Below are 26685 nucleotides of genomic sequence, written 5' to 3' on the forward strand. Positions count from 1 at the left end.
CTATTTTCCAGGTCAGTCATTTTTTCCTAAGAGGTACTTTACATTTTCTTCTATTTTTTCAGCCTTTTGGTTTTGTTTGATGAAGTCTTGGTGTCTCATAAATTCATTAGTTTCCATTTGTCCTATTCTACTTTATTTTCTTCAGTTAGCTTTTGTGTTTCCTTTTCTAGTTGGTTTATTTTACTTTTTGATAAGTTGTCTTACTTTCCCACTTGGTGTTTTTTCTTTTTGTTGAATTTCATTTATTTTCTAGTTGGTCATATTTATTTTTAAAGGAGTTGATTTCTTCAGTCAATTTTTCATAATTCTCCTGTATTACTTTCATTTCTTCTCTCCATTTTTCTTTTCCCTCCCTTCATTGGTTTTTGAAATCCCTTTGAACCAAGTGGTTTTTCTGTATTTAAAGGCAATTAATAATGAGGCTTTGTATGTAGGCATTTCATCATTACTTTCCTCTTCTGAAATGGCATTCTTATTAACCCTATCAAGATAGTAGGAATATAAGGGTAACACTCTTCCCCCCCCCCCCACCAATTTTGATAGTTTGAGCTCTGCTTCTGAGATACCCAGTTGATAATCCCAAGATTTTTCTGCTGGACTGGGATCTTGTTTATCTCTTGGGAAGATGAAACCTATGCAGCCATTTGTTTCCTGTTGTATTCTGTTGCACCAGAGTTCCCAGGGATAGAAGAGACAGACCTTTTCTGAAGTCTCTTCCTGAGATTTTAAGTTGAAAACTTGTTTCACTCTTTTTTCTTATGGGTTCTCTAGCTTTAAGGGAATTGAGTGGATCTTCTTTTAAAATTGTGAATTTGGGAGAAGTTTCAGGAGCTTCCTATCTTGTCCTCTTGTCTCTGTCCTAGAAGAGCAGCTTTTTCTAAGATAGGGCTATTTACGCATTTTATTTCCTGATGTGTTAATCTTGGTAATTTAAATTTTTGTAAATATTCATAGATTTTGCTGAGATCCCAGATTTGTTGGCATATAATTAGGCAAAATATTTCCTATGAATGCTTCAATTTTTTTCTTCATTGGTGGTGATTTCAACCATTTCATTTTTTTATACTGAATATTTGGTTGTCTTTTTTTTAATAATGAAATTGAGCCATGTTTTATCTATCTTATTGGTTTTGTCAGAAAATTAGTTCCTAAATTTATTAGTTCAATTATTTATTCATTCATTCATTCATTACTTTCAGTATTGTTAAAATCTCACTTTTGTTTTTCCAGATTTCTAATTTGCTATAAATTGAGGATTTTTAACATTTTTTTTGTTTGGAGTTTTCTTTTTTCCTTTTTTTTAAAAATTTATGTCCAATTCATTCATCTGTGTTTTTTTTCCATTTTGTTGATGTAATAATTTAGAGAAATAAAATTTTCCCTGCATACTATTTAAGTTTCATCCCATAAATTTCGGTATACTTTCTCTTTGTTGTCATTCTCTTTAATCCGTCATTCTGTCTTTTGTTCTTTAACCTTATTATTCTATCATTTGTTCTTTAACCTTAATCTTTAGGATTAGATTATTGAGTTTCCAATTAATTTTTTTCCCTAATTAATTTTTGTTCTGTCTTTCCACTGCCATTTGAAATAATTTTTATTGCATTATGATTCAGAAAGCATATATATTTAATATTTCTCCCTTTCTACATTTGATTTTGAGATTTTAATGCCCTTTTATATTACATGGTCAGTTTTTATGTAGGTGCCATGTGATGTTTAGAAAAAAAATTTATTCTTTATGTTTCCATTGTTTTCTTTAAAAAGTCTGTCATATCTGTTTTCCCCCTAATATTCTGTTTACGTCCTTTCTTTCTTACTTATTTTTTTGGTTGAATTGAGTTGTGGGAGGGCACAGTTTAGGTCCCCTGCTCATATAGTTTTCTTCTAACTCACCATTAAGTATTTGGATTTTATTCCATTTGATGCATATGTGTTTAATATTAATATTGCTTTGTTTTTTCTCCTATCTTTTAGCAAGATATAATTTCCTTTCTTATAACTTTTAATTTGCTCCATTTTTTCCTTTCCCTTGTTTGAGATCATAATTGCTTCTCTGCTCCAACTTTTTGTTTTTGCACAATGTGTCTGTGCTTCAGGTGTGTTTCTTGTAAACAAGATATTGCAGGCTTTTGGTTTTTGATACAATCTGCTCTCTGCTTTAGTTTTATTGAAGAATTCATGTCATTCACATTCATATTCACATTTATGATTACTAAGTATATTTCCCCTCCATTATATTTTGCTTCCTATTTGTCCTCTCTCCCCTTTCACTCTTTCCCTTGTCACCACCATTTTTGCTTCTGTCTACTACCTCCTCTGATCTGCTCTTCTGTGAATTACCATCTTACTCTTTAAACCCTTATATTAATCCTTTCCTTTCCTTCTCCTATTATTCACCCTTCCATCTTGCCCTTTACTGTAATAGGTCTTTTTTACATCTAACTTTGAAATAATTTATGCTATTCTACCTTCCCCTTTCCCTTCCATTTTTTTCATTCTTTTGGTTTAGATACCCATTTCTTTTGTTAGTTCCCCTTTTCCCCTCCCCCTCCCTTTCTCCGTCCCCCTCTCCCCTTTCCCCCTTTTAATATTTGAAAGGTTAGATGTTTTTTAAGTTAACTGAGTATGTGTTTAAGTTGAGCCAAGTCTGATGAGAAGATTCAGGTGTTTCTCATCTCCTCCCTTCTTCCCCTCTATTACCATAGGTATTTTGTATGGCTTAGTATAATGAGATTTACCCCATTCAATCCCCTTCCTCCTCCCGTCTCCTTCCTGTCCCCCTTTCTAAGGAGGTAATGTTTTTAAAATCATTCTATCTGAGTCATAGAAAATTCTGAGTATCCGTCACTTCTAGCCAAGTACATTCTATCTAATAGAGTTAAAAGTCTTGAGAGTTATTAGAGTCTTTCTCCCAAGTGGGGTTAAAGCTAGTTACATCCCATTGGATAGCAGTCTCATTGGATAGGTCATGAATGTCCATCACTTCTGGCTAGGTATATTCTCTCTGTTAGAGTTACAGTTCTCAAGATTTATGAGAATCTTTTCCCCTCCTGCTGGGATATAGCCAGTTTCAACTAATTGGATAGCAGTTTTTTTTTCTTTTACCACCCCCCCCCCCTTTTTACCTTTTCTTATGTCTCTTGAACCTCTTGTTTAATGTTCAGATTTTCTATTTAGCTCTGGTCTTCCATCAGGAATTTTTGGAATTCTTCCATTTTGTTAAATGTCCATCCTTTTTCCCTGGAAGAGAAGGCTCAGCTTTGTAGGATAGTAGATTCTTGACTGCATTCCAAGCTCCCTTGCTCTTAGAAATCTAATTCCAGGCTCTTAGATCCCCTAATGTTGATGCAGCCAGGGCCTGAGTAATCCTTACTGTGGCTCCTTGATATTTAAATTGTTTCTTTCTGGCTGTTTGCAGGATTTTCTCTTTTATCTGATAGTTCTGGAATTTGGCCACAACATTCCTCGATATTTTCATTTTAGGCTCTTTTTCTGGAGGGATCCATGTATTCTTTCAATAACCGCTTTGCTCTCTGGTGCCATGATATCGGGCAATTTTCCATCACTAGATCCTGTCATATTAAGTCCAGGCTTTCTTTTTTTTCTCTTCAATGTTTTCAGGAAGTCCAATAATTCTCAGGTTGCCCCTCCTTGACCTATTCTTGAGGTCAGTGGTTTTGCTGATCTGGTATTTTACATTTTCTTCTATTTTTTCTATTTTTGGATTTTGTTTGACAGGCTTTTGCTCTCTCATGAAGTCATTAGTTTCTGCAGACTCCATTTTTTTTTTTAGGGAGGTATTTTCTTCATTAACCTTTTGCAACTCCTTTTCCAATTGTTCAATTCTACTTTTGAAAGAGCTTTCCATTTGCCCAATTGAGGATCTGAGAGATTTATTCTCATTTTGTATATGTCCAGTTGTATTTTCTAAGTATTTGTCTTCCTGTTGCAAGGTATTAATTGTCTTTCCCAAATTTTCCAGTTGATTTTTAAACTTCCTCATTTCTTTAAGGAAGTCTTTCTATGCTGCAGAGCAGGTCATATTCTCCTCAGAGGTTCTAGGTCTCTCTATGTTAGGATCTTTTCCTTCCAAAAATTTTTCTGTGGATCCACCTTTCCAATGACCCTTCTTCATTTTGCTAAGACCTTGAGTTGGGGAGGGGCTGGCTCACAGGGGCTTGGGATCAATGAGGCTTTACTCACTGAGTGTAATAACTCCAGCTGGCCAGTAGGAGGTGTAGTTGCTTTCTCTGGAGTGTCTGTGACCTTGATTGAGGCCTTCTCCCTTAGCTTGAAGGGAGGGGTTGAAGCTATTGAATCCTTTTGCCTTCAATCAATGGTGGGCTTTACCCTGGCCTGAGGTCCTTCCTCTCCCTGTTGTCAGCTGGGCTGGTTCTTCTGCTCACACACCTGTGCCTGAGGCCTAAGTAGTCTGTGATTGTATTTGTTCTAGGAAGAGGCCTCAGCAGAAATGGAGGCATGGACTCAAGAGCTCCTCAGACCAGAGGATCCCAGGGATAGTGTCTGCAGTTCTCCTGCACTGGAACTCTCCCCACTGCCTTGTTGGCAAGCTCCAAAGGTCAGGGCCAACACCAGTGCCTCTGCTCCCTAGTTGACTCAAACCCCTGCAGTCTAGCCCCACTGCTGATCCAGCAGGTCCATTTCTTGGGCCCTCAGGCTCCAATTCAGCCTCTAATCTGGCTGATCCTAGACTGATTTCCCCCCCTCTGGGCAGGGACTCATCTGGCAGGTATCCCCCAAGACAAATCCTGAGGTAGATGTTCTTTCTCCTGGCTTTCGGGGTTTTGTGGGTTGGATTTCTTTTAAGAGGTTTGTTTCATGTGATAGATGGGGAAAGATCAAGAGACTTTAGAACTGTGCCCATCTTCTCTCCACCATCTTGGCCGGAAGTTCTAGATACCCATTTCTAACTTATAGGGCGTTATTTTCCTTGATGAACTCTTGTACTTTCTTTTCTATTTGGTACCACTAATAAAAGGAAAAGGGGTTGCTTCTCTCAGGGACTTTAAATTGTAATGTAGGACTGTAACATAAAAAAAGAGCTGAATAGTTAATGGAGGGAAGGGAAAAAGGATATTTGTGCATTGTGACAAAGTATAGAGCATCAGAAGCAGGAACTTCGTTGTCAAATAAGATAGATTTCTATATTTAACTGCTTTTATATATTATTCCCTCTTTGAGTTAATATTGATAAGAGTAAGTAAGGTTCAAGGAATGCATACTACTCACCCTTCCTTTCCTTTTTTCCTTTTTTCCTTTTTTCCTTTTTTTGACATTGTTTGATTCTTGGTGTCTCAGCAAGTTATTATCTTCTGCTTGTCCAGTTCTTAACTTTCAGAGAGTTGTTCCCCTCAATTAACTCTTGTACTTTCTTTTCTGTTTGGTTAATTTTACTTTTTAAGCAGTCATTTTCATTTTCCAAGCTATTGATTCTTTTTTAGTAATTCTCTTACATCACTCTCATTTCTTTCTTTTTTAAAAAAAATTTTTTTTTGCAAGGCAGTGGGCTCAAGTGACTTGCCCAAGGTCACACAGCTAAGTCATTATTAAGTGTCTGAGGTCTAATTTGAACTCAGGTCCTCTTGACTCTAGGGCCAGTGCTCTATCCACTGTGGCACCTAGCTGCTCCTACTCTCATTTCTTTCCCTAATTTTTATTGTACCTCTTTTATATGATTATCAATCTTCTTTTTTGACCTCTTCAAAGTTCTTTCAGGAGTTGAGCCTGCTCATGGTTTTTCTTAGGGGTTTTGCTCCTAGTTGTTTTTATACTTTTCTCCATAATAACTTTTTAAGGTGAGATCCTTTTTTTTGTTTTTCTTCATCTGTTTTTGTGCAGGTCTATGCTCCTCTTTTACCCAAATGATGGAAATCTTTCCTAAAATCCTTCTATGCTATCTTATGCAGGAAATTACTTTTACTTCTTTTTTGTGGATTGTGTTGCTTTAATGTTGTTTGATTTAACATTGTTTCTGAGGAAAATGACAGACAAGTCTTAGGCAACTTCCTGGCTTCTCCACTATCTTGGACTCAGACTGAAAGCATATTGACCTTGATAAAAATCAGATTGTTTGAATAGTGTGGGGTAAGAAGGAAAATATCATGAGTTTTGTTTTGATCATATTAGATCAAAATTAGAGAATCTATGAAATAAGAAGTTTAAAGTGTCTAATTGGTATTTGATGAAATGCAACCAGATCTCAGAAAAGAGAAATTTATGGGGGGAGATGGAAATGTATATCTAGACATCATCTAAAAAAGGTAATTGAACTAATGGGAGTTCATAAAATCACTGATAGAATTTAGTGACAGAAAAGAGACCAAGGAAGAGTCTTGACATATATCTCTAAACTGTCACAGAATAATAGTGATGATGATGATGATGATGATGATGATGATGATGATGATGATGATGATGATGATGATACACAATTAATCTCCTTCTCTATCATCACAGAAACAGAATGGCAGCCCAAGGAAAGATTAAAGGTAGAATCATCTTAAAAACTGAACATATCACGGAAACAGAATGGCAGCCAAAGGAAAGAATAGAAGTAGAATTATCTTAAAGATGAACATGAATCAAGTAACAAGAAAAACATGTTTAGCAAACTTGTCAAGAGATTTTTTTTCTCTGTCCTCAGCCCCATGACTTTTGCCCAATTATACCCATGTAGAGCTAAATTCCTGTCATGAATTCCATCTCATGAAGTCTCAGTCAATCAGCTAACAAGCAATTATTATCCATGTACTACTTTGCTAAGTGTTGTTGATACTAATAAAAGGAAAAGCAGTTGCTTCTGTGGGGGATTTTAAATTCTAATGGGAGAATACAACATACAAAAAAAGGAACTGAAAAGTTATTGAGGGAAAGGGAAGGAGGAGGATATTAGTGCATTGTGACAAAGTATAGAGAATCAAAAGCAAGAAGAATAATTTAGAATGACTCTTTGGAACCCTTCCTCAGAATGTAAATTCAAAGATGAAATAACCATTGGGAGAAGGGGATGGAGAGGAGGAGGATGTTACAGGATGGGGAAACTTCCAGTGTGAGAAGGCAGCTATGAGAACAGTACAAAGATGATCACAATCAAGAATGTGATATCAAGCTACGATGTGGAATACATGTTTTAGAGATTGTATTTCCAGTTCCTCTAGCTTGTTACTTAAACTTTAGTTATATATTAGTAAACGTATGAGATCATTTGTATTAACTATTGGGTCCTTTGAATTTATGAATGCTTCAGCTACAGTTTTCCTTTGTTGTTCATAGTGATTCTCTGTAAAACTGGATATTGGATGGATATATGTATATATTTTTATATATTAATTCTTTTCCATCTCTTATTCTTTTTATTTTATTCTTTTTTATTTTAGTCTCTTCTGCTATGATTTATCTCTATTCCCTATCTCTTCAGAAAAACAAAACAAATCTTTTATTACAATTATGCTGAATCAAACCAAATATATTCATGCATTGATCATGCCCCTCTATGTATTTATCTGTCTTGTCTGTCGGTCTATCCATATTGTTTTTCACATGAGTCTATCATCTCTATGTCAGGAAGTGGATATTATGCTTCTTTTGTCAAATGAAATTATATTTGGTCATTTCATTGATCAGCATTTTCAAATATAGCTTCTAAAGTTATTTGAAAATAACCTTTGTTTTTATATATTCTTGTTATCACTTCACTCAGCATCATTTCATAAAAGATACTAGGATTCTTTGAAACTGTTTTTCATTTCCTTTGGAAGAATATTACTTTATTGCATTCATGACCATATTTGCTTAATCTTTCCCCAACTAGTAGGGATTCCCTTGGTTTCTAGTTCTTTCGTAGAAAAAAAAAAAGACTTGATAAATATTTTTGTATATATGAGGTCTTTTCCTCTTTATGTGATCTTTTTTGGTATAGACCTTGTATTAATACATCTGTGCTATAGGATATATACAAATTTTTGACTAGTTCCAAATTGTTTTCCTATATCAACTTGATGAAATCACAGCCTCAGCAGAGTTATATCAGTGTTGCGTTTTTCTGCAGCTTCTCTATTTGTCATTTCTCTTTTTTTAACTTTTTTCATATGATCCACTATATAGTAGATCCTCAGAGTTGCTATGTTTTGTATTTTTTAATTATTGATTTTGAGTTTTTTTTCATGTAGCTATAGTTGGATTTCTTCCTTAGAAAATTACTTATTGATATTCTTTAATCATTTGATATTTGGGGAATGAATCTTATTCTTATACCAATTTATATTGTAAAACTTTAGTTGAGCTCTCACTAATTCTAGGCATAGTATCGATTCTTGGATTTGTCTTTTTCCCTTGTATGGTAATATTTTAAATTGCCCACTTATTAAAAAAATGCATTATGATATGGACTGTCAGTTTCCTTTATTTCTTCAGTGCTTTACATGGTGTCTACTGCTTATATTTGTACCCAAGGCTTCCCCATTCTCATAAATCCATCACTTGATTTATCTATTCCCAATATTTGTTCCCCTATCTTTCTTTCCTTTTGTAGTCAAATTCCTTGAGAAGATTCTTAAAGTTTCTACAGTCCTTTTCTTAGCTTTCTGTAGTCTGGTTTCCAAACCCATCATTCAACTAAACATGCTCTCTCCAGATTACCAACATTTTTAAAATTAACAAATCTAATGGCCTTTTCTTAGTCATCATCTTGACCTTTCTGTGACTTTTGTGATGGCTGATCACCCTCTTCACCTGAAATTTTCTTCTCCCTAGGTTTTTATCATGTTCTTCTGATTCTATTCTTACCCTTCTGATTGTTCCTTCTCATTGTCCTTTGTTAGATGTTCCTTAGGACTCTCTACAGTATCATTTTCTCTTTTCCCTCTGTTCTATTTTACTTGTAGATCTCATTAGCTATTCAGCTCTATACTGATGATTTTCAAATCTTATCTGGTTTCACCCTTTCTGCTGTGATGTCCATTGAACATCTCAAACTGGATGTTCCATAGACATCTTAAAATTATCATCTTGTTCATAACTGACCCATTATCTCTTCCCCTATACCTCCCCTTCTTTCTAACTTCCCTATTACTGTTGGGGCACCACTATTCTCCCAGTTGTCACAGTCTACATGTCATCCTCAATTTCTCACTATTTCTTGTCAATGTTATGCCCTCTTCTATTCTCTCATAAGGCTGCATTCCTAGTGGAGGCCCTCATCACCTCATGTCTGGACTATACAACAGCCTGCTTGTTAGCCTACCATGACTCTCCCAGCTTCAGTCCATCTTTCAAAGTGATCCTCCTGAAGTGCAGATCTGAGCAGCTTTTCAAGGGAAATCTTTGACCCTTGAAGGCTACCTATATCATGTCTCTTTGTCATACTAGACACCAGCACTTTTCTGGGGAGTGGATTGACGTTCTTCTTGCCCAGAGGCTGCTGCCCTTTAATTTTTGCAGGGTTGAATTGAAAGGTGTCACTGTAGATTCTCATTAGTTTTCTTGATCACTACCAACTTCCAGGTTTTTCTGGGAAAAGATATGTAGGAGTCAAAGGCTAGCTTCTCATTCAATTAGACATCTTGTCAGGAAGATCACATTATTATATCTTATCACTTTTAGCAGGCTTGATACATTTACTATACTTTCAAGATGATGGCTTAAGTTGCCATTTTTTCCTTTAAAAATTTATCTAGACTCTGCTTTCTCGTTCATTTTTAACAATTATCTGCCCTCTGTCGATGATGTAACTCTTATCAGTGTTGAATACAACTTCTTCTCAAGTGTCATTTATCTTTGTGAAACACTATACCCTTACTTTAGCATATTTTCTTCAAGATTTCCCATCTTCATGTCCTTTTTTTGGACAAGATTATTAAACTATTAGATGTAGTGAATACTGTGAATATAATTATATCTTATCAAAGTTTTTGGTGCTAATTTGAATTCAACAGATTGGATAAATAGTGCTTTCATAGGGATAGAAAGGTGATGGGAATATTCATTTCTGTACCATGTCATTCAGGAACTCCATAGAGAAGCAAAAAAGTACCAAAAGAGGATAACCATGATGATGAATGACTTTGAGGTCATGACATATTTAGGATTGGTTGAAAGATAAACTATATACAGATATTGAAAGTGATATAATATGAAAGAATGTTGGAGGTGGCTCCCAACCCAGTGTACTCTCTTAGTACTGTTCAGATTTAAGGTTGGGTTGAAATGAAATATTTGCAAGTCATGGAAGAATCAACAAAAGGAGATTGACTTCCCTATCACAAAAGAAGTATGCTCCAAAGACACAATGCACTAAGTTCTCCTGATCTCCATAAGAAAATGTGTCTGGTCATCCAGCCTAGATATGTGAAGGATATGGTGACTCATGTGGTTTTCAGAAATCTATGTATGTATTCATCCTGACTAGGACTTTTATGAGGTACCAGTTAGCTTTATCTCCTTTTCTTGAAACTAATCCCTGATACAGAAGGAAAGGAGGAGGGGACTGGGCCCACCCCACTTTGGGAAGAGGGCAAAATGAACCTGAATTAAGAGGAGTCTGGATTCATCAAGTACTAAGAGTAGACTTGTCTTATTTTAGGAAAAGCGATTCCCAGTTGTAAAAAGGGGGAGGATGCATTTGATACTACTCCATCTTGTGAGAAAGAGAAAATGCTGGTAAATATTAGCCTTATCACAAAGAAAGACTAGGCTTTATCTGCTTGGTGCCAGAGGTTAGGAAAAAACTATAACTAATGGGTATAATCTGCAAATTTATGCTAGATACGTAGAAAAATTTCTTAGTGATTAAAGCTGTCCAAAAATAAGATGACTTGCCAGACTATAAGTTATACCAAGTAAATACAAGAATTAATAGAAACTTGAAGAAATCTTTTAGTTAATACTCACAATTTTGCAGAAGAGATCACTGAGTTAAAAAAGATTGAAATCGCTGATATGTATGAACTCATGTCTGTTTGGGGGAACAATCTCCACTTGAGCCTAGGCAGCTTTCCTTTCCAGTTAAGTGCCCATAATATCTTACCTTGTTTTACTGGTTTATAGAGTCCAAAGTATAAAACAGAACATTGGTATTGGCATTTTTGTAACTATAAATGAATAGGAAATCTCTATTTTATTTTTAACAGCAGTGGCATGAACTTTTAGTTTTTTGCAAGGCAATGGGGTTAAGTGCCTTGCCCAAGGTCACACAGCTAGGTAATTATTAAATGTCTGAGGTCAGATTTGAACTAAGGTACTCCTGACTCCAGGGCCAGTGCTCTATCCACTGCACCACCTAGCCACCCCATGAACTTTTTTTAATATCAAAATACAAGGAAGCTATTTCTTCCTTTTATTGTCCTTTAATTGTTCTTTGCCTTGTACTTCCTAACATTTGTTGAAGAAAGAATTATGTCTAGTGTTTTACATTACAATCTCACTTATAACTCCCTAGCCTTTCCAATTTCCTCTTTATTCAATTTATTTGAAGCTAGTTAAATAGAAATTAAAAATCATTCTGATGTAATATTCTAGGAAATAAAATTGATATTCAGTAGCTATTTTCATTTTAATTATGGAACAAGGAATTTTCAGTTGTCAAATTTGAAAGCTAGAACTTGATTATTTTGAGAGAAAAACTAGCTTTAGAAATTAAATGTCCTTAGATTTTTTTCCTCATAAAATAGTGACCTATAACTTTTATTTACTCTCTGCTTGATGAAAAATAAAAATAAGAAATTAGGATTCTTCTACTTATCACAGTGCTTTTTAGTACATTTTTTGATTCTTTACATATTCAGTACACACAGAGTTCTTTACACATTCACAAATATTAACTAGAATGTTTTGTCAGTTTAATGAGATGTTTTCTTAAATTATGTTCCTGAATCTATACAGCTTGATCAAGTTTGGATAAAATCAGCTTTATTCTTTTTTAATACAGAGTTTTAATGAGTTCAGTGGTATCATATTGACTGTATATTAATACATGGTATCCTACTGGACTGTAAGTTGATTGTTTAGAATGTAAACGAATCTGTTGATGGAACTAGTGAGTGATGGCTTAAATTCCAGTTAATCATTTGCTTCATCAGTCTCTTAATTCAGATCAGATATCTCTTGAGCACACAGTTCTTTGCATATTATTAAGAGAAATTAATGCTTTAAAAAATTTCCATCAGTTTCATATAAATTTCAATGTATTTTTCAGTAAGAACATTATAGTTTAAATGTTTTGAATGTTATAGATTTTTCCTCCATTGGTTTTTAAAATTCATTTTTAACTTCCAGAGTGGTCAATGAAACTCTGTATCCAGATATTTCATCTCTGTATTACTGTTCATCTTGTCACCAGCTTAAAATTTTCATGCACAGTCATTAAGTCAAATAAATGATTTAAAAATTAAGTTGTTGATAAATGATCTGGTATTATATATGCAAAGTCAATGTCATTTTTCTTTTGTTGGTTGTTGTCTTGAATTCCATCTCTTTTAGAGCTATTGCACTTGTGGGCCACAGTAGGCAAGCTGCTAATATTACAGAGTAATTTATAAGTTTATGACAGACTCATGCTCAGTTTCACAATGACTCATCAATTAATTCATCAGCATTTGACACACTCTTCTATGTGACACATATACCAATGATCTTAATTTGATTGCCATTAAACCCATCCTTTCCTGACAACTCTTGTCAATTATACAAATAAAATCAAGTATTCATAAGTAGCCTGTAATAGGATATAGGCAGACAGATTTAATAATTCAGCTTTGCTGAGGCTTAACAGGCATTAGGTGTAGCTAATGTTTGCTTTTGTAAAATAAATTATTGCCTGAAACCCTTTAATGACAAATTGGACATAAGTTTGTTTTGATTGAGTTGCATTATACTTTTAGGAAGATTCATTCATTGTTCTTATTCAGGTATTCACTATTTCATGACATCTACAATTATATTGAATTACATTTTTTTCTCTAAGGACTTTGAATACTCATTATTTAATGTGGAGTAAACAATTTTATCTGAACGCAGAAATGGTATATATTTAATTTTAAAATTTTAGTATTTTTGAAAAATAATTTAATTTCCATTTAACGGTATAATTTTTTCACTTAAAGTAAATTGATTACAAGAATACATTTATATACTGATATCATTAAAAGAAAAATTAATATTAAGGAAAACTGATTTTTAAGAGTATTGTAACTAGAGCTAGGAATACTTTTTGCCTTTGAAACATCTGTTTGGGGGACTGTGTGTAAGTCACTTTAATATTAGTACTCCAGGTAACTTTTTAATTTAAAAGTTGCAGAAAAGTTGTGATCTACATTTGTAGAAAGAGATTCCTCTTCCAGTAGTTTCCTCTTCCAGGTAAATTACAGGTTCTGAGGCAGCTAGATGGCAAAATGGATAGAGCTCTGACCTGGAGTCAGGAGAATCTTAAATTTGTATCCAGTCTAAGACACTTGAAACTTACTAGCTGTTTGACCCTGGACAAGTTACTTAACCCCGATTTGCTTTACCAAAAAAAAAGAAGAAGAAAGGAGGGAGGGAGGGAGGAATTACAGGTCCAAGCAGGCCCTATCTTTTGTTTGAAAAAAAAAAGTATATAATTGTGTGGCTCTTAAATTGGTAGTCTGTGAACTTGTTTGTCTTAATATTTTCATAATTTAATTGGCTTCCTTTGTAATGCTTTGTATTTTAGTTCATGCATTTGAAAACATCATCCTGTCACCAGATTTCAAAAGGGTTCATGACATAAATAGGCTGGTTAGATATATAGTGATAAGGGTCTGCCTCAAGGTACAAAAGAGGTAAAAGGGGGCATATGAAAAGTTATTTTGAAGGTAAACTTGACAGAATTTGTTAACATTGCATATATGGGGTATGAGAAGAGAGAGAGGTGTCAATGACAGTTAGCTTGGAAGGTGGAAGTACCTTCAATAGGGGAGTTTAGAAAAGATGAAACTTTAGGAGGGAAAGATAGAGTTCAATTTTGTACATATTTATGTTAAGATGTCTACTTAGCATTCAGTTTGAAGTCTACTAGGTAGTTTGAGAAGTAAGTTTGGAAATCAACAAAGAGGTTTAGGCTGGATACATAGATTTGGGTATCTCTTATGTTTGTAGGTATGGCACATTGAAATGAAAAATTTCAGTTGAGTGATTAGTTCAGAAGCAAGACTATAGAAAGTTATGAAGAGATTGAGAGGAAAGAAAGTGAAGGCAGTGATTATAAATGACCCTCTCAAGGAACTTAGTCATAAGAAGGAAGAGATAAGGTAGAAGAGCTATCATGATGGATAAAGTGGGGATTTTTTGTTTTCTCAGAATGAAAGAGACATGGGCATGTTTATAAGTGTTAAGAATGCAGTTAAGGGGTGGCTAGGTGGTGCAGTGGATGGAGTATCGGCCTTGGAGTCAGGAGTACCTGGGTTCAAATCCGACCTCAGATACTTAGTAATTACCTAGCTGTGTGGCCTTGGGCAAGCCACTAACCCCATTTGCCTTGCAAAAAAACCTAAAAAAAAAGAATGTAGTTAATAGATTAGGAGAATTTGAAGATAAATGATTGAGTTCTGATTATAGAAGGAGCAATCTGCTTTGTAGACAAGATGAAATGGCATTTGTACATGTAGAAAGTTTAGCTTTGGCAGAGAAGGGTCACCATGTGAGTTGGGAAAAGGAGGAAATACTTATTGAATACATATGAGCAATGTGAGATAAGAAAAGATAAGCATGAGTTCTTGGCAAATAATTTTTTCATTGAAATATCTAGCAAGTTCTTGACCAAACAGGGAGTTATATGAAATTTGAGAAAGGAGTAAAAGGTCTGACAAAATGACTTAAGTGAATCTTTCTATATGGAAGACCCAGGTGATTTATGTAAACCCCACTTATGACTTGGAGTGAAGGTATTATTAGTTGGTGGGAGTATTCCAAGGTTTAGTCTTGACAGGCGAAATAATTAGTAGGGTAAGAATGAGACAAGGCAGTGGAGAAAAGAAAAAAAAAATTGAAAAGGTTTTCCAAGAGGTCAAGATGAGAAAAGGAGTATGTAGCCCTTGTAGAAGTGATGTCCTGAAAAAGATCTAACACTTCAAGGGTCTGGTAGTTATAATGAATATGAAGAATATAGTTTGGGTTTATAAGGCATGAGGTGTGGAATGACAAGTGATCAGAGGGAGTACCTAGTAACGTTATAATAGGTAGAGTGCTTGACCTGGACTCAGAAACATCTGAGTTCAAATGAAACCTCAGACATTTCCTTAACTGTGTAACCCTGAGTAAATCACCCAGCTTCTTTCTTCCTCACGCTTCTCATGTATAAAATAGGAATAATAAATAGCACTTACTTCCCAGAGTTGTGAGGAGAAAAAGAGATCACATTTGTAAAAATCCCATTCTAAACTCTGAAGCGCTAATCAGATGCTATTTATAAAGCTGCAAGATAAGGGAATTTCATAGTTGTTTAATTTGGAAAGTTTGTATTTTTTAATTATGACTAAGTCAAGGGTGTGATTATTTCTGTGAATAGTTGCATTGGAGTGGATTTTTAGGTCATGGGAAATAATTGAGGACCTGAGAGGTAACAGTATTTGAGTGAGTATCATTTTGCAAACATTGATTTGAAGGGGCTGGGAGAAGAGGCAGTCGGGAGATGGCAGGTGGGTTTTAATGATTATAGCTAGATATTCAAAATCACTGGGGTAAGCAGGGAATGGGTGGCTTGGTGGGGAGTTATTTCTCCACGGGTCTGCTTCTGTTTCCAGTGACAGGACTGTGCTGAGGGCCACACTACACTAGTCTGAGCTTTGTGCTCACTCAGGAGGTTTTCCTAACTGATCTTCTAAGTTGTGCTTGGTAATCCTTGGGTTGGGAGGTCTGGATACTGCATCCCCTGTCACTAGCTAGTGTCTTCAGGGACCCAGGTGCCCTGTGGGCTGTTCTTGGAAGGCTGGAGCTCATTCACTCCAGTATCCCATAATCCTGGCTGCACTGCCACCCCTTCTGACCCTGGTGGAATAGATCTTCCAAGTTACCTTGGACTGGAGAATTGTTTCACTGGGTCTTTCTGTGGGTTCTGCCTCTCTAAAATTTAGTTAATCATAATTTTAAAGCTTTTTGACTATTTTGGAACAGAGCTTCTGGAAAATCATGCTCTGCTCCCTATTAATGGGTTCTTAAAACAACTCTTTCAGGTAGACACTGTAGGACTGGAGGGAACATGTAGACTAGAGAAGGTAAATGAGCTCACATTCTTGCAGTTTTGTAGTTAGTTAATGCTAGAGGAAGACCTGGAACCCAGGTTCCTCATCACTTTGATCTTTGCCAATAGGCACTATTTGGGTGACAGTGTTCATGGGGGATTAATTCATCCAAGATTTTTTTCCTCTCACTTCTTTTTACCCTCCATAACTTCCATTAGGTATCAAGACAGATAAATATTTTGTTTGTTCTCCTGAATTCTTCATTGTTCATATTGCAGTTTTCTGTTACTTCTGCTGCAGTAATGATACATTAAAAATCTCCCTTAAAGGTTTCCTTTGTTTTTTTTTTCCTCTCTCTTCTAAATTTGAATTAGCTTCCAGAAAAGTTTTGTTTTTTCACTATCTTTGTTGGGCAACTCCTCTCTTCCTTGACTCAACCCATGCACAAAAAAAAAATATCCCTCTAATGGACTGTTAGGAATATGAATAGGGTTATACTTACATCCAGGAAAAGAAAACTATGAAATTTGAATTGAAATTTATCTAGTGAATAACCAGTCATAATTTCAATATCCCTGGAATCCCCCAGTATGTCTTTCTACAAGAATTTCTGCCAATCCAAGGTGTCAGTCTTTTCTGAAATAAAAAATTGCTTAAAAAATAAATAATGCAGGGGCCGCTAGGTGGCGCAGTGGATAGAGCACCAGTCCTGGATTGAGGAGTACCTGAGTTCAAATCCTGCCTCACACACTTACCTAGCTGTATGACCTTGGGCAAGTCACTTAACCCCATTGCCTTGCAAAAACCAAAAAAAAATAATGTAACTTTTTGTCCAGTTTTTGTGTTTTTTTTAAATATTTGACAGTATTTTTATTATTTTAATTCATATTTAGATTATTTCACCTACATTACAGGTTAAATAGGATTTTTTAGTGTTTACCTGGGAACCAGGGTACCATTTATAGCATTATTCTATAAGATTTTAAAAAATAATTAATTTACAAATCAGTTTTTGAGACTTTACTTGTTTGATAGTTGCTGGACCTGCTTTCATACTTAATGAATGTGGTCCATTCTTGTAAACAGTTATAAATTGTATAATTCCCTATTTACTTATTATGGATTCATCTGTGATTATTATTAAATAATCCTTTATTCTTATGCATTGGTGATACATTTTTTAAAGCTTATCTTGCAAAGAATATTTAAAATTATTTCATTGTTAGAATTATTTCAAAATATGGGGGCATGTTTTATTTGCTGTATCAGTTTTGGTGTAGAGATTACTATTTATTGCCAAAAGAATAAAGCAGTCTCTTTTTCTGGATAAAAGAGAAAAGACTATGAGATAAGTTATTGATGAAATTAACTGTTGAAGTAGAGAGGAAATGCATCTGACCAATACATGTCATAGTGTGAGCTCTGTTAAATGAATATATGTGCAGTCAACCATTCAAAAGAGCCACACTGGTCTTGAACTGCATTGATCTATAGTATAATTCTAAATGAATTTGATGGATGAGAACAAACATTGACAGGAAATATTAAAGAGAACCATGACATATCTTATATAAGAAAAGTATGATTGAAGTAAGACATCTTTTTGTGATATTTGCTATTTATCAAATTTTTATGGTATTTTTCTAATATTTAACTATGTGGTCAGTCTGAATTTTTTTTTGTGAGTGAAACAAGTCTTTTTTTCCCAAACATTTTATTTTTGTTTCAGAGATCTTAAAAATAGTTTTATGTTTTCTCTTAGGGATTTTGTCAATATTGTCAGACTCAGAAGTAATATTTGATTATATTATATAGAAATACAGTCACTGAGCAGATACTAGTTTTGGGAATTATAATATGTGAAGTTACTACCTTTGAGTTAGTTAAATTTCAGGAGCTTAACTCTTCTCCAAGTTTTTCTGAGCACTTAGCCTACCCAGATGCTAAATGTGCAGATATTAATGAATGTGACATGGATTGTACCTTATGTTAGGATCCACCCATACTTTGTGATATTGAATTCTTTTGGACCCAAGAACCCAAACAAAAACTTTATTTTCTGACTGAATTATCAGAGTGTGTTATGTAATTGTTTAACTTTTAATTTTGTCTTCTATTATTGGGACCCTTTTGCCCAATTGTCTTTGATAAAGGTCTGAAACAATACAAAGAAAATCCCTTTGCCACTGAATAAATTTATTTTACAGTAAGTGATGCTGTCCTTCCCCCTTCCCATTGTCAGACAACTTTTGTTAACTCCTAAGAAAAGAATAGTAATTTGGAGTTTGGGAGTTTATTTCTATATTTATATTTCACGTAAAAAACAAATTTCTAATAAAAAAATCAGTCTTAATACACATGGTAATCCATTAACACTATTTTGATATTTTTTTGATTTTTGATATTTTGGGATTACTTAAATTTAGTTGTAATTTCACATTTTGTTGCTAAATGCCTTGGTTACTTATTTATTATAGATTTTGGGAAAGGGTGCTTTAAAGGAATTCTGTTTTTAAAATAAGCATATATTTTCAGATTAATTTGGAATAGATAGGAATTAATAAGAAAAATGTCTTAGAAGAGATAGTTTCAGATATAACATAATCAATAAAAGTTCAGATTCATATGTAATGTCACTATATAAATTTCTTAACTATGTGTACAGTTATTTGATTACAGTTTAGATTTTTTTGTAGGTATCTTGTTTATGAATTGCAATAGTTAAGAGTATCACTATGGTAATTGTGCAGTTTCAACAGTATTCCATTTTTAAAGTTGAAGGAACTTATATTTTTAAAGCAGTCAGTGGTAAATTTGTTCTTTCTGTTGGAAAATTAGAGTGGAAATATAGATTTATAGACTTATTTTACCATTGTAAATGTTATGAACTCATTTTCAATAATGGGACCTTTTTCTAAATAGTTTCAATTAAATTAATATTTTTTGAAAGATCAAATTGAACAAACAAAATGAAGTGATAGTACATTTTACCAGAATAGCTATGTGATCTGTTTAATCTTTATATCCAAAAAAGGGAAACAATTTAAAGTTTCCTCCCACATAAATAACCTACCAATGAATGCTTAATGTTTTTAATATGCTTGTCTTTTAAACTTTATAATTCTAAGTAGTATACATGGAATTTATCTTGTATAAGACGTAAACTTTCTAGTGTAGTAAATTTTTTTCTTTAATTTTAAGGTTCCTGTTTCATTAGAACTGACCAACTAGATGGTGAAACAGACTGGAAACTAAAAGTTGCTGTGACTTGCACACAGAGATTACCAGCTTTGGGGGTAAGCATCATAGTTGTTAAAATATTTTTATACTATAATAATCCATATGGGAAATGTTGTTATAAACTCAAATATCAAATATTTAGGACATATTTAAGTAACTTCTTTCCCTAATTTTGTATCATTTGGAATGAAGTTTGTGTATTTGCATTTCTTGTGCACATATCAGTGTAAAACAGCATAGATTCTGGATATTATTATTATTATTATTATTATTATTATTATTTTTCTGTGTCAGATTCTTGATTTGGGATTTTTTCTTGTGCATATCACTTTATGTGTAAATATAGTACTATTCTACTACAAATATCAACTTTCCTCAGTTATACCCATTTAAAAAATCTTCTCTAATTTTTCCAGTTTAAAACCTAGTGTTTTCCCTATTCAGTTCTTTCCCCTTTCCCATTTTTCATGGTTTTTTCCTTCCCAATCTTCCCTTTTTCCCTCTCTAGTTTTTCTGTTGTAGCCTTTCCTTTAGACCTGTGGCTTAGAGTGGAAAAAGTTTAGAGAAGTTATTTTTCTGATTTCTTTATTCCTAAAGTTCTTTTGAACAGTTGGCTTTCAAAAGACAATGACTTTGTGTGATTCTATGTTAAGTTGCTCTGAGGAGACAGTTCTCTCAGCTTTGCATAAAATTGCTCTTTGGAGGGTTTTGGGAGTTGATAGGGATTGGAAAAAACATCTAATACTCTCAAATTTTATTGGTCGTGTTCTAGTCTGACTTTTTTTTGTTGTTGTTGTTGTTGTGCTGTAAATCTTCCACAAGAGGTTCTTGGACCAACTATGAACCTTTTATTTCCTGACATTTGTACTTTCTGATGGAGCTGAGGAACTGCTATTTACTTTTCACTTGTCCTTTCATTATTGACCTGACTTCTTTTTAGGTTATACATTTTTGGTCATCTATGATCATTTCTTTAATAAAGAGTTTGTAATTGCATTGCTTATGTAATTAATCAAAATAATTTATTTTAATAGAGGTAAAATAATAGTATAGGAATGTATATTTATAGATTCTTTACCATATTGCTCTAAGGCTCCCTTGTAAAGAGGAATATAAGAACACATATGAACACTTGGTTTTTGCTCCTATTTCTGATACAAATTAAGAATGTGTTCTTGGTGAGGTCATTATTTTCTTGTACATTGTTTCTTCATTTGCAAATGAAGAGTTTAGGACTAAATGATTTTCAAGATAGCTGCTTGTGGTAGAAGCAGTACCTAATCTCTTGTCCTACTTAAGTTTAGCTACTTTTCTCCTAAAAACTATTGAAACCATCTTCAAGATTTAATTGTTTTAGGTGTTTAACAACTCTGGCCAGTGATATCACTTCCTTAATACTTGAATTCGAAGTAATGTCATGGAGTTCTCAGATAGTTGACTGATAGAAAATAAACAATTCATGGAAGGGAGCAAGGGAGTATCACTTTCCTAATTAACTTGAGGTGTCCTCAATGCCAGTCACTGATAAATATCTTTTAATATCTTTTACCTGCTTTTTCAATGGAATTATCTTTTTTTAACTATTGAATGACCCAGGCTTGTCTCTTTTTTATATCCTTTGACCTAAAAATTATCTCCATCTTTTGTCTCTCTACCAAATGTGAGGATATGAGATGAATCCTCATAGTTGTTTTGATTTGTGTTTCTCTAATTATTTTGAACATTCAGATTGTTGCATTATAGTTTGCAGTTCTTTTGAGACCTGTTTATTTACTTGTAATAGATATCAGGGAATATTATATATATATTATATATTATTTATTATATATTATTATATATTATGTATAATATATTATACATTTTAATATATAATCATATGCCATTAAAACATAATTAATATAAATATAAAACAGTATTTAATAGAAGTGTATTTATGTATATACACTATATGATAATTTAGATATAGATATACAAGTATGTGTATATAGAAATATATATTTATGTTTCTATACATGCATGCATATATATCATTTAATTGTTTGCATCATATTTAGGATACTAAATCCTAAACAGCAAATTGATAGATTCCCCCCCACCACCACATTTTAACCACTTCCCTTCTTATCTTAGGTGTATTAATTTTGATTTCCCTGTAGAAGCTTTTCAGTTTAACAGAATCAAAGACATCATTTTATCTTTTATAATTGTTTATATCCCTTGTTTGGTTAAGAATATATCATCTATTTTTAATATTATCTTAATATTGAAGTGTCCTATCCATTTTGAATACATTACAGAATAAATTAGTGTTAGTCTAAGCTATTTTCTGCCAAACTGCTTTTCAAGTTTCCCGATGGCTTTTTATCAAATAGCAAGTTTTAACAAAAGTTGAATTATGAGTTTTAATTTCTCCCTTGTCTAGTTTGTTCAATTGATCCATTTTTTTTAATGAATTGCAGATAGTTTTCATTACTACTGCTTTATAATAAAATTTGAAGTCTGGAAATACTATTCCTCCTTCATATCTAGCTCTTTTCACTATTTCCTTTAATATTCTAGGTCTTTTATTATTTCAAATAAATCTTATTTTTCATGTTCTAAATTTCACTGGGCTATTTCTAAAATTTTAAATTACTTTTTTAAAAATTTATTTATTTTTTGAATTTTACTATTTTCCCCCAATCCCCACCCCCCCAACGGAAGGCAGTCTTTACATTGTGTCCAGGCTATACATTGATCAAAATTGAATGTGTTGAAAGAGAAATCATATCCTTAAGGAAAAAATAAAATATAAAAGATAGCAAAATTATATAATAACTTTTTTTTAAATTGGAAGTAATAGTCTTTGGTCCTTTTTCAAATTCCACAATTCTTTCTTTGGATACAGATGGCATTTTCCATCAAAGATATCTTAAAATTGTCCCATTGTTACTCTGATGAAACAAGCAGGTCCATTAAGATTGATCATCCACCCCATTAGAATCTATTGTTGTCTTCCTTTTATAGATGAGAAAACCAAGTTGAGGGAAGTGAATGAACTTGGCTCCTGTGATACAACTTGCAAGTTTCTGAGTCCATGTTTAAACTCAAGTTTTCCCAACTCCATTGCCCAGCACTTTTATTTACTAACTCAAATTGGTGTAGCCCAGTCAAATTATTTCTTATTTCTTTAAGAAAATAAAGCTTCTGGATATGATAAGAGAAATATTTTTAAAAGCGAGTAGGGGACCAGGGATAAAATTTATCTGACATTGTGTGGGACAAATGCCACTTAAATAAATTTCGGAGTTCTCTCAAGGTATGAAGAGAAGGCTTTATTCATTTCTGGAGGAAGGGGCCACAATTAATTAGAGAGATTGAGGCAAAAGCAAAAGGCCCAAGAATCACTTCTATCCTTACTCAATTCCCTCCCCCCACTGACCCACCCTCCTTAATGAGGAATGTAGTTTTAAAATCTAGACCAGCAAGCTAATCTAGGCATAAAATTCAAACCAAAACCAGATTATCTCTTTAGCCCTAGGAATTGAATGATTCTCTGGACTTCAGCAGATAAGGTGAGGTCAGTTGACTCTTCACAATTGTACTGATACACTATAAACATCTATAGGTTCAACAATGTCTTATATCAGAAAAAATATTGACAGATTGATGATATGTTTAGGTGGTTGGGAGGAAGTAACAAGTAGTATACTCCAATAAAGGCCATGCATGGGTAAATAATAAAAAAAAATGATGATTTTGAAAGTATCTCAAAAAAAAGAGGTGTACCTTGGAAGAATAGGATTAAAAAGGAAGATTAATAAAGAGTCTAAAACTTGGGAAATTGGAGCAAATTCAAATACTTTGAAAAAGGTAGGCAAATGGGAGTGTCAAAGCCAAAAAAAAAGGTCTTTGAAAAATTAACATCAAGGTAGCATAAAGAAAGTTACTCATAAAGTCAGTGTACTGATCTAAAAGTATATAAGGATTGAAAACAAACCATAATCATATCTTGGTAAATAAATCAAGTAATTGGATAATGTGAGAGTGATAGAATAAGAAGAGACAGTAGAATTCAATAATCTTTGTAATTCTGGAACACTTATAAAAAGCATAGTGAAAAGTGGGGCGGCTAGGTGCGCTTAGTGGATAAAGCACCGGCCTTGGAGTCAGGAGTACCTGGGTTCAAATCCAGTCTCAGACTCTTAATAATTACCTAGCTGTGTGGCCTTGTGCAAGCCACTTAACCCCGGTTGCCTTGCAAAAACCTAAAAAAAAAAAGCATAGTGAAAAGGGGAGGCTCCAATAAAATTTGATGACTTCAAAAAAATAGAATTTGTAATCATTCTATTAAATGCACAGTATCAATCTTAAATGTACTTTCGCTAAATGGCACAACATCTGATTCATAAAGAAAAAATTGAAAGAATGTAGAACTAAAAGACACAAAAATTAAACATTTTTTCAGTACTTCATGTTATCATTGCAAAAATGGAACTGGTGCCTGGGCAAATCCATCAAACATTTAAAGAACTCATAGTACCTTATCTATGCATATTATTTTCAGGAACTGAAAAGGAATATACTCTTAAAATTTCTTTCATGAGAAGAATATAATACTGATATCTAAATAATGGAAGTTAAAGAAAAGAGAGTTATAGATTACTATCATGAGCAGATGTTGATTCAAGTATTTTAAAGAAATACCTTGAAAGATTATTGTAGCAGTACACCAAAATTATATTCATTATAACTAATTTGGGCTTATTCCAAGAATTCAAGGATGATTTATCACAATGCAAAAATGAGAATAATCATATTGTAAATAAAATAACCAAGAATAATATGAACATATCAAGAAATGCAAGAAATGCCCTTGAGAAAGCACAATCAATAAATAATTAATTTTTCACCAGAAATTAGACTTTGTGCTAAGTAGTAAAGATAAAAAAACAAACATGAACCATCTCTTGGTATATATTTTTAGTTTTAGTTTTAAAATTCTAAATTTAGACACTAACTAAAGTACTTCTTTATACAGAACAGAAGACAAAAGAAGATTTTCTCTGAAAACATGATTTTCCATTGCACAATGATTTTTTTTCCCCCACTAAAGAAATTGAATTTATTTTATGGATACAAGACTGATTCAACTTTAGGAAAATAATCTAAATAGCATATTAAGACAAAAATTTAAATATCTATACTACTTTGTTATTAGATACAGAAAAAGAACAAATATGCATATGTGCTAAATAAGTACTTCTGTATAAGGCATAGAAAACCTATTTTAATATGACTGGGGGGGGTTGGGTGTGTGTGTACAAATGTATTTATACATTGCCTAAAAACACTATAATTCATTCTACTAAATACAGGATTAATGCCAGAATGTTCTCTTTATCCACTATAATTTAGAATAGTTCTTTTTTTCCAGGTTTCCTGACTTTATTCATTTATATTTTATTAGATAAATAATTTATTGTTTTCCAATTATATACAATAATAGTTTTCTACCTATTATTTTTTGGTAAGATTTTGAATTTTACTCTTTCCCCCCTTCCCCCCCCCCCCATAGAAGGCAATCTGATAATCTTTACATTTGCCATGCTATTCATTGATCAAAATTGAATGTGTTGAGAGAAAAAACATAGCCTTGAGGAAAAAGAAATTAGATATAACAAAATTATGTTGTACATAAGACAACTTTTTTTTAAAAAAATTGAAAGTAATAGTCTTTAATCTTTGTTTAAACTCCACAGATCTTACTCTAGATACAGATGTTATTCTCTATTGCAGATACCCTAAAATTGTCCCTGATTAATTGCACTGATAGAATGATCGAGTCCATTAAGGTTGTTAGGGTATATAATGTTCTTCTAGTTCTGCTCATCTTGCTCAGCATCAATTCATGCAAGTCTTTCTAGGCTTCTGAAATCCCATCCCTCCTGGTTTCTAATAGAACAATAGTTTCCATCACATACCTATACCACAATTTGTTCAGCCATTCCCCAATTGATACACATTCCCTCAATTTCCAATTCTTTGCTACCACAGAGCTGCTATGAATATTTTTGTACAAGTTGTTTTTACCCTTTTTCATGATCTCTTCTACACTATTTTTTAAGAGTATAAGTAAATTCTGTACTTTAATTTTAATGGCTCTTCTCACCACGATGGCCTGAGCCCTCTCAAATTCACCTCCCTACAACTTTAATGCCTCAAAATGAATTCTAGAACAGTAGAACCCTCAAAAGGATGGAGCTGAAACAGTTTCTCAGTCCAAGCCATCCTAGATTAGCCAGAAAGGTCTTTCACACTGAGGTGAGAGTGGAATGCAGGCAGAACCCTAGCACTTTTAAGCTTCATACAAGCCAGCAGCAGCCTTTGGGAGCAACTGAATCATCAACAGTTTTTGAAGTTCTCAATCCTCAGAATGTAAAGAAAAATTGAACAACTGGTCAGGAGGACACATTACAGGAGTCCCTTTGCTGGCACTGTGTAGGACTCTGTGGCATTGCTCATACACAGATCCAAGTTGCAATCTCAGAATGAGGAGAGTGCTAGGACACCAGATCTTGCTTCCTCAGGGGAGTGGGGACCGTGGTCACACGTTCAGGGTGGAAAACAGTGCATGTGATCATTCAAAGACAAGAACACAGGCCAGAAGAGTAATAAGCACAACTTCTCCTTAGTTCATACCGTCTAGAATGAATTGAAAACTTACAAAACCCTCCAGGAGTAGTTTTAAAAGTAATTGCACAAAATATCTGTAACTTTAGACAATGTCTCTCAGGAGCAGAGTCCCTCTTTAGCATCAAGTTCAAAATCAAGAAATAGACTGGAAAAAAATGAGCAAACAGCAAAAAAAAAAGAATGTGGCCACAGAAAGTTAATATGATAACAGGGAAGCTCAAAACACAAACTTAGAAGGCAGCAGAGTCAAAACCCTATAATTAAAACCTCCAAAAAGAATATGAATTGATCTCAGTCCCAAAAAGTATTCTTGAAAGAACTCAAAAAGAATTTTAACACTCAAATGAGAAAACTAGAGGAAAATTTGGGAAAAGAAATGAAAATGATGCAAGATAATCATGAAAAGAGTCAACTTCTTGGTAAAGGAGACATAAAAATGCTGAAGAAAAAAACACTTTTAGAAACAGAATAGGCTAAATGGTGAAAGGTATAGAAATTAACTGAAGAGAAAAACTTAGTAAAAAGCAGAATTGACCAAGTAAAAAATGATATTATA

General features: G+C 33.5%; 1 protein-coding gene across 7 annotated transcripts in view; it reads left to right on the top strand.

Moving 5' to 3' along the window:
• Positions 1-26685, top strand: part of ATP9B (ATPase phospholipid transporting 9B (putative)) — a 487939-nt gene that overhangs the window by 189924 nt on the left and 271330 nt on the right. For all 7 annotated transcript variants that reach the window (XM_074204072.1, XM_074204073.1, XM_074204074.1 and 4 more), the window contains one exon: positions 19416-19510. In XM_074204072.1, the coding sequence (XP_074060173.1) occupies positions 19416-19510 (95 nt within the window). The remainder of the gene's footprint in view (positions 1-19415; positions 19511-26685) is intronic.

Source organism: Macrotis lagotis, chromosome X (assembly GCF_037893015.1).
Source record: "Macrotis lagotis isolate mMagLag1 chromosome X, bilby.v1.9.chrom.fasta, whole genome shotgun sequence".
In the NCBI taxonomy this organism is placed as follows: Eukaryota; Metazoa; Chordata; class Mammalia; order Peramelemorphia; family Peramelidae; genus Macrotis; species Macrotis lagotis.